This window comes from Formica exsecta, unplaced genomic scaffold, assembly GCF_003651465.1.
Source record: "Formica exsecta isolate Colony F162 unplaced genomic scaffold, ASM365146v1 scaffold287, whole genome shotgun sequence".
NCBI lineage: Eukaryota > Metazoa > Arthropoda > Insecta > Hymenoptera > Formicidae > Formica > Formica exsecta.
The window spans coordinates 1-7,859 of record NW_021850132.1 but is presented as its reverse complement, the minus strand read 5'-3'; the positions used below and the strand labels follow the sequence as shown (position 1 = coordinate 7,859).

The window sequence follows — 7,859 nt, the reverse complement described above, 5'->3', positions numbered from 1 at the left end:
ACAACCAGTTCACGAATTGATCGCCTCTGGCATATATTTTTTAACACACACGCAAATTGCATCTAGTGTGAAATAACAACCAGCTCACGAATTGATCGCTTCTGGTATATATTTTTTAACCAAAGCGAACATGCAAAACGCATTTGGTGTCAAATATTCTTAAAACAACCAGCTCACGAACTGACCGCCTCTGGCTAACTAACTACTGTAGCACTAACTACTATTATAAAATACAAATATAATAAATTTTCAAATAAAATATCAAAATAAGCAAAAGACTGTGTTTAAAATCAAGTTTTATTTTATTGAGAAGTAAATTAAGGCGAATGACAGTAAAAAAGAAAGCAGGATAATTGTTTTTATTGTTATAATAAATGATTCTAAATTAAAATTGAAAGTGTAAGCGATCTTCCAAATTTTCTGATTATAGCTTTCATTATTGTTTTGTGTATAACCTCCTAGACACCTTTGCAGCAATTCTTCTTTACTTAGGGCTTCGTACACAGTCGAGCGCGTCTCGATGCGTCTCGAGCTCGGTGCACACCAAGCGGTCGAGCGCGTGAGTCGTGTCCACTCTCGCATTTTCGTTCATATCTTTGTCAATTTTATGAATATTTTAATGCGCTTTGAATCATTGATTTTTGTAACTATATACAATTTAATAAGCCAATAAAAAAAAATCGATTTTTTTTACTCGACAAAGGTGTGTAACCCCTTAACAGAATCTTCGAATGAGACTAGTACTACGATTTACAACTCTGAATGTGATGCTCTTTAATGAGAAATCTTTGTCCATAGACAAAGACAAAGAGAGATGCTTCTGATATCTTTCTCAAAATGTTTCCATGGGCTAGAATAGTGGGGCCTCATGGAAATAGAATGTACTCATGTAAATTTAGAAAGAGAATAACCAGGGTACTGATCAAAACCCTTTGTGGTCGCCTCAGAAGGAAGTCGAATGCTATTAATAACGTATCTGATTAAAAGTGCATTCCTTGAAATAGATCCTTTTAATAGAGGGAAGAGCGATTATAAATATCCAATCTAGAACTGAAACTCAAAATGATCAAATTAAAATTCACTATATGACTCAACACGCGATGTAAACGTCGTGACTCTTTTTAATGATTTTTTCACGTAATGGCTAAACAAAAGCCAAAATGGGGAAGAAACCGGAAAAAAGAAGAGAGATAAACAAAAAATACGTAGCGCTATCACACCTCTTCACAACGCAAGGAATAAATCAAAAATCGATAGCAGACGACTGGCGCGCGACTTAAATTCTGCATGACTCCTTTTCTAAACATTCCCGCCCGCCTTCGTTAACAGGGAGTTAACGAACGAATGAGATAGAGAGTATCCACTGACATCGGGAGAGGACATTGTTTCACGATAGGTCGTTTAAAAGACGAAATTTGAATGCGAACGGTGACTACTCTTGTATGACCATCCTTTCCAGGATGGGTTTGAATGACTCTTCCCAATGGCCATTTTGATTGAGGATACCTCTCATCAATGACTAGTACTAGAGAACCTTCTTTGAGTGATGGAACCGATTAATTCCACTTGTAAATAGCAAGATATCTTTGTAAGCATTCCGTAGACCAGCGTACCCAGAAATTATCCAGCATTTGCCGTAGTAGTTGCCATCGAGAAAGGCGTGAGCTTTTGATGGTCTTTAAAGATGGTTCTGGTATAATGGCTGGCGCATTTCCAATTAAAAAGTGACCGGGAGTTAAAGCATTAAGGTCTTCTGGATCGTCAGAGAGGGGGCTCAGTGATCGAGAATTAAGAACGGCTTCAATTTGTGTTATTAATGTCGTCATTTCTTCATATGTAAGTAGTGCATCGCCGATAATTCGTTTGAGATGATACTTTACTGACTAGATCGGGAAAGGACATAGTTTCACGATAGATCGTTTGAAAGACGAAATTTGAGTACGAACTGTGACTACTCTTGTATGACCATCCTTTCCAGGATGGATTTGAATGACTCTTCCCAATGGCCATTTAGATGGAGAATATCTCTCAATGACTAGTACAAGAGAACCTTCTTTGAGTGATGGAACCGATTTATTCCACTTGTAAATAGCAAGGTATCTTCGTAAGCATTCCGTAGACCAGCGTACCCAGAAATTGTCCAACATTTGTTGTAGTAGTTGCCATCGAGAAAGCCGTGAGCTTTTGATGGTCTGCAAAGATGTTTCTGGTATGATGGCTGGCGCATTTCCAATTAAAAAGTGACCGAGAGTTAAAGCATTAAGGTCTTCTGGATCGTCAGAGAGAAGGCTCAGTAGTCGAGAATTAAGAACGGCTTCAATTTGTGTTATTAATGTCGTCATTTCTTCATATGTAAGTAGTGCATCGCCGATAATTCGTTTGAGATGATACTTTACTGACTTAACTCCTGCCTCCCATTTCCCTCCAAAGTGAGGAGCGGAAGGAGGATTGAATTTCCATTGAGTACCGTCCTTTGCTAATGTTGTTGCTAGATTTCCGAGTTCCTTTGAAGCTGTCGAAAATAGGTTTGTTAGTTCAAAATCTGCTCCTCTGAGGTTTGTTCCGCAATCACTCATAAGCGTAGCGCAAATTCCTCTTCTTGCTGTAAATAATTTGTACGCGGCTATGAATGCATCCGTAGAGTAGTCTGTTACAAGTTCGAGATGTATAGCTGATGTTGCATGACAAACAAAAAGCGCTAGATACGCTTTATAAGTTTTTGCATTCTTTCTCTTCCAGGTTTTGATCATAAGGGGTCCAGCATAATCCACGCCGGAATTTAGGAACGGATGAGAAGGTGTTAATTTTTCCACTGGAAGCTGACCCATTATTTGTTGTGCTCTCTTTTGTCTATATCGAGCACATCGTACGCATTTTAGAATGTGAGACCGTACAGGAGCTCGACCTCCAGTTATCCAATAGTTATTTCTGATAAAGGATAGAGTAAGTTAGGTTCCTCCATGCATTGTACGTCGATGAGCATCAGCAATTATAAGTTGAGTTAGTGTGGACTCCTTTGGAAGAATTAAAGGATGTTTAGCGCTCGAGGGTAAGTGAGAAGATTGAAGACGACCTCCGATTCTTAATAGTCCTTCAGTGTCCATAAAAGGTGTAAGCTTGAGAAGAGAATTTGACTTAGACAAAGGTTGTCCTTTCGAAATTATTTTGATTTTTTGTTGGAAACGATATTGCTGTACTACTTTGACCCAGTACAATTTGGCATCTTCCAGTTCTTGTGGAGTAATTGGTAAAGTAAGGGATGAATTATTTGTTCTTCGAAATCGTTGAATTGTCCGACGACATATTGCTGTTAAACGAAGAAGTCGAGTTAGGTCTGAATATCTATTAAGAAGGTTCCACGGTGCTACAGCGTTGTTGGTAGCGATGGTGGAGATTTGAACTTGTCGTTCTTCTAAGTTATATTTCGAGGGAATTGCCTTATGTTCCTTTGGCCACATTGAAGGTTGTTGGAGAATCCATTGAGGTCCATTCCACCATATTGACATTTCAGATAACTGACAAATTCAAATAATCGCGGGCTAGTAAGAGCCAGAACGCGGATGGCAGTGCGTCAGTTTCACGCGTTCTGGCTCTTACTAGCCCGCGATTATTTGAATTTGTGAGTTCACTCGAGAGCCTAATTTCTTAAATTTGTTAGTTCACGCCGGCTGAAAGATGGCGTTAATAGTAATAGATATTATAAGGCAAATGAGAAGTATCGGTGGTGTGGGGTCTGAATAGCTCAGAGGTAAGAGCAGTCGCCCGGCAAGCGAAAGACTCGGGTTCGATTCCCGATTCAGCGACTTCGCCCCGATATTTTTCTCGCCTTCGTCTCTCCAGGGGGGTAAAGAGGGATTATTATAAATCTCGAATTGAGATTAATTTTTAAAAAATCTTGGTATACACCAAGTAAATTTCGTGCCCTGTGCACATATTCAGTTTCATAGAAAACTTATTTTTCTATGAAACTGACGCACTGCCATCCGCGTTCTGGCTCTTACTAGCCCGCGATTATTTGAATTTGTGAGTTCACTCGAGAGCCTAATTTCTTAAATTTGTTAGTTCACGCCGGCTGAAAGATGGCGTTAATAGTAATAGATATTATAAGGCAAATGAGAAGTATCGGTGGTGTGGGGTCTGAATAGCTCAGAGGTAAGAGCAGTCGCCCGGCAAGCGAAAGACTCGGGTTCGATTCCCGATTCAGCGACTTCGCCCCGATATTTTTCTCGCCTTCGTCTCTCCAGGGGGGTAAAGAGGGATTATTATAAATCTCGAATTGAGATTAATTTTTAAAAAATCTTGGTATACACCAAGTAAATTTCGTGCCCTGTGCACATATTCAGTTTCATAGAAAACTTATTTTTCTATGAAACTGACGCACTGCCATCCGCGTTCTGGCTCTTACTAGCCCGCGATTATTTGAATTTGTGAGTTCACTCGAGAGCCTAATTTCTTAAATTTGTTAGTTCACGCCGGCTGAAAGATGGCGTTAATAGTAATAGATATTATAAGGCAAATGAGAAGTATCGGTGGTGTGGGGTCTGAATAGCTCAGAGGTAAGAGCAGTCGCCCGGCAAGCGAAAGACTCGGGTTCGATTCCCGATTCAGCGACTTCGCCCCGATATTTTTCTCGCCTTCGTCTCTCCAGGGGGGTAAAGAGGGATTATTATAAATCTCGAATTGAGATTAATTTTTAAAAAATCTTGGTATACACCAAGTAAATTTCGTGCCCTGTGCACATATTCAGTTTCATAGAAAACTTATTTTTCTATGAAACTGACGCACTGCCATCCGCGTTCTGGCTCTTACTAGCCCGCGATTATTTGAATTTGTGAGTTCACTCGAGAGCCTAATTTCTTAAATTTTTCAGATAACTGATTGGGAGTTAATCCCCTCGTAGCGAGATCAGCCGGATTTTCATGACCTGGAACAAAGTGCCAAATAGCTTGAGGTACCGTTTCTTGAATATAACAAACTCTGTTATGCACGAAATCTTTCCAGCGCGAAGGATGGTTATTTATCCAGTTGTAAGTGATTGACGAATCGGTCCAGAGATGTACTGAGACTTTGTCAAGCTCTAAGATCCTTATTATGTGAGAGGTTAATTTGGTAAGTAGCACAGCTCCTGAAAGTTCAAGACGAGGGATGGTGAGTCTCTTCAAGGGTGCTACCTTTGTTTTGGAACAAATTATACTGGTTTGTATCTCTCCTGTTGAGGTCGATCGTAGATAAATTACTGCAGACATAGCTTGTTGAGAAGCGTCACAAAATCCGTGTAGTTCGATGTGATGATCCGATTTATAACCTAACCAACGAGGACTTAGATTTGGATTTATAACCTAACCAACGAGGAAAGCTTAGATTTGGCATTTCTTGGAGTTGTTCAACAAAAGCAGTCCATCGATTAGATATAAGAGAAGGTAGGGGATCATCCCAGTCAAGTTTTACAGACCATAGCTCCTGAATAATGATTTTTGCTTTGATGATGACTGGTGAAAGCAGTCCGAGAGGATCAAATAACTTTGCAATGGTCGAAAGAATTGATCGTTTAGTTATTTTCTTTGTAGGTGGTAACTGAAGAGTGAAATGGAAAGTGTCGGTCGTTGGTTTCCAGTTAAGTCCGAGGGCGTGAACAGTCATGTTTTCTTCAATTGGTAAAGTTGATGTAGTAATTTGCTTGTCCGTTGGAATTGACTGTAAGATCGACGGGTGACTGCTTATCCATTTCTGTAGTGGAAATCCGCCCGCCATGTAGAGTTGGTTAACGTCCTTGATTATCTTTTGCGCTTGTTGAATGGTATCAGATCCTCCGAATAAATCGTCGACATAACGTCCTTTGGTTAGGACTTGAATGGCAAGAGGAAATTTATCTCCCTCGTCGTCAACTAATTGCTTCAACGTTCGAAGTGCAAGAAATGGTGTACAAGCTAGCCCATAAATTACTGTTGTTAATTGATACGTGATGATATCGTTGGATTGATTGATCCATAGGATTCGTTGGAAGTTCCAATATTCTGAATTGACTTTGATTTGTCTATACATCTTTTCAATGTCTGAAAAGAATACGTAACAAAATTGTCTAAACCAGATTAATACGTCAAATAAGTCAACTTGTAGTTTTGCTCCTGTGTGTAATAAGTCATTCAGCAAAACTCCCGTGGTCGTGCGACTAGGTCCATTAAAAACTACTCTTAATTCTGTTGTTAGATTGTGTTCACGAACGACTCCGTGATGAGGAAGATAATAGTGGTGATGAGATTCCGAATTTATAGAGTTTTCTTGTACGAGCTTCAGGTGTTGCAATTTCTCATACTCATTTATGAATTCAGAATAGGATTGTGCATATGATGGATCTGAAGCAAATTTTCTTGATAAGCTTTTAATCATTTGGACCGCTTTTCTTCGAGAATCGCCTAATTTGGCAGTATTATCCTTAAATGGTAATCTAACAACGTAGCGTCCTTGTTCATCGCGACTATGAGTTTTTTGGAAGTGGCGTTCACATTCCTGTTCTTCCGTTGACATTAAAAAATAACTCGTGATGGAATTTCTTTGAATTCCCAGAAACAATGTAATAAATCATGCAGTGCTCTGTCCATCGAGACATGGTAACTTTGTTTACTAGTCGATGAAGCTGCATAGCTTGATGGAACAGAAATAATCCATTCGAGTTTAGTTAGTTGAGCAACGGGAGAGTTTGGTTCTCCTTTGATGATGCCATCTTCAATGATTTGACCATAGACATCTGCTCCGAGTATGATGTTAATAGATCCGGGTATTATAAACTCTGGATCTGCTAATTTAAGGCCTTTTATGTGCGGCCATTCTGGTTTTTCCACTTCAACAGATGGAATTGTCGTTGTTAATTTAGGTAAGATGTGAGCAGAGAAATTACAGTAGTAAGACTTACATAAAAGAGACGCAACGCACAAGTCGACAGCAAAAATTTTTCAGCAACGCAAAATCTTAACTAAACTCACTAACTAACTACAGAGTAATGAATTTCGCGAATCATGTAATTAAAGAAATTCTCTAATTTTTTAATTTATTTTTTGGTTTAAATTATATATCTTTGCGCCCAAAAAACTGCGCGTGGCTCTTTTGCCATTTTACTCGGATTTTACTTGCTTGTAAATAAGAATTCCGTGAATTGAATCCAAGTAGGTGGTTCTTTAGATGAGCCTAAATAATGTTCCCAAGCTTTTACAAACTCAGAATCTAGACGCTGCACAGCTATAAAAACAAGAAAGTCATCCCATGCTTGAACGGGTCTTTGTAAAGTTTCAAGAGTTCTGTAGGTTTGAGTGATGTTGGTGTATAGTTGTTCCATTTCGTTGGCTGTTTCCTTGGTCATCCGTTTCAATGATAATAATGAATGCAGGGCTGCATTAACTAAAAGTCTTTTGTTCTCATAAAATGAAATTAGTGCTTCCCAAGCCTTTTGGAAATTATCTGCTGTGAGTGTTGTGTTCTTTAATAAATGAGCTGCAGATCCGGTTAAACTAGTTTTTAAATATTGCAGTTTTTCAACTGAGCTCAATGTAGGATTAGCTGAAACCAAAGAAGTAAATAAATCTTTGAACGATAACCAATCGGATGGAGTTCCATTAAACTTTGGTATATCAATGCGTGGTAATCGTGCGTGCTGAAAAAATGTAGGAAAACTCAAAGTGTTAGAGATAGATTGTGTTGATGGTGTTTGTTGCAAAGTGTTTTGTTCAGAGTCGAGTAGCAGATTCATTTTTTCAACCGCCTCTAGATAACATTCGTGAGTCATAGAATAAAGATTCTCTGAAAAATAGGAGTAATTTCGTAATTCCAATTGCTCTTCAGAATGTAGCTCAGTCATTGCTAGTCCA

At 39.0% G+C, this 7,859-nt stretch overlaps 2 protein-coding genes across 2 annotated transcripts; both read right to left on the bottom strand.

Annotated features, from left to right (window-relative positions):
• Positions 1 to 1,883: 1,883 nt before the first annotated feature.
• Positions 1,884 to 2,828, bottom strand: LOC115237288. Its single transcript, XM_029810228.1, has one exon. The coding sequence runs from the start codon at positions 2,826 to 2,828 to the stop codon at positions 1,884 to 1,886; it is 945 nt and encodes a 314-aa protein (XP_029666088.1).
• A 2,470-nt stretch (positions 2,829 to 5,298) lies between these two features.
• LOC115237287 lies at positions 5,299 to 6,525 on the bottom strand. The gene has a single exon (XM_029810227.1). It carries the CDS (start codon positions 6,523 to 6,525, stop codon positions 5,299 to 5,301), a length of 1,227 nt encoding a protein of 408 aa, XP_029666087.1.
• Positions 6,526 to 7,859: the final 1,334 nt, after the last annotated feature.

Bases quoted from the DNA above. Each gene is read 5' to 3' on its own strand.
- LOC115237288 (XM_029810228.1), bottom strand. From the start codon at position 2,828: ATGGGTCAGCTTCCAGTGGAAAAATTAACACCTTCTCATCCGTTCCTA.
- LOC115237287 (XM_029810227.1), bottom strand. From the start codon at position 6,525: ATGTCAACGGAAGAACAGGAATGTGAACGCCACTTCCAAAAAACTCAT.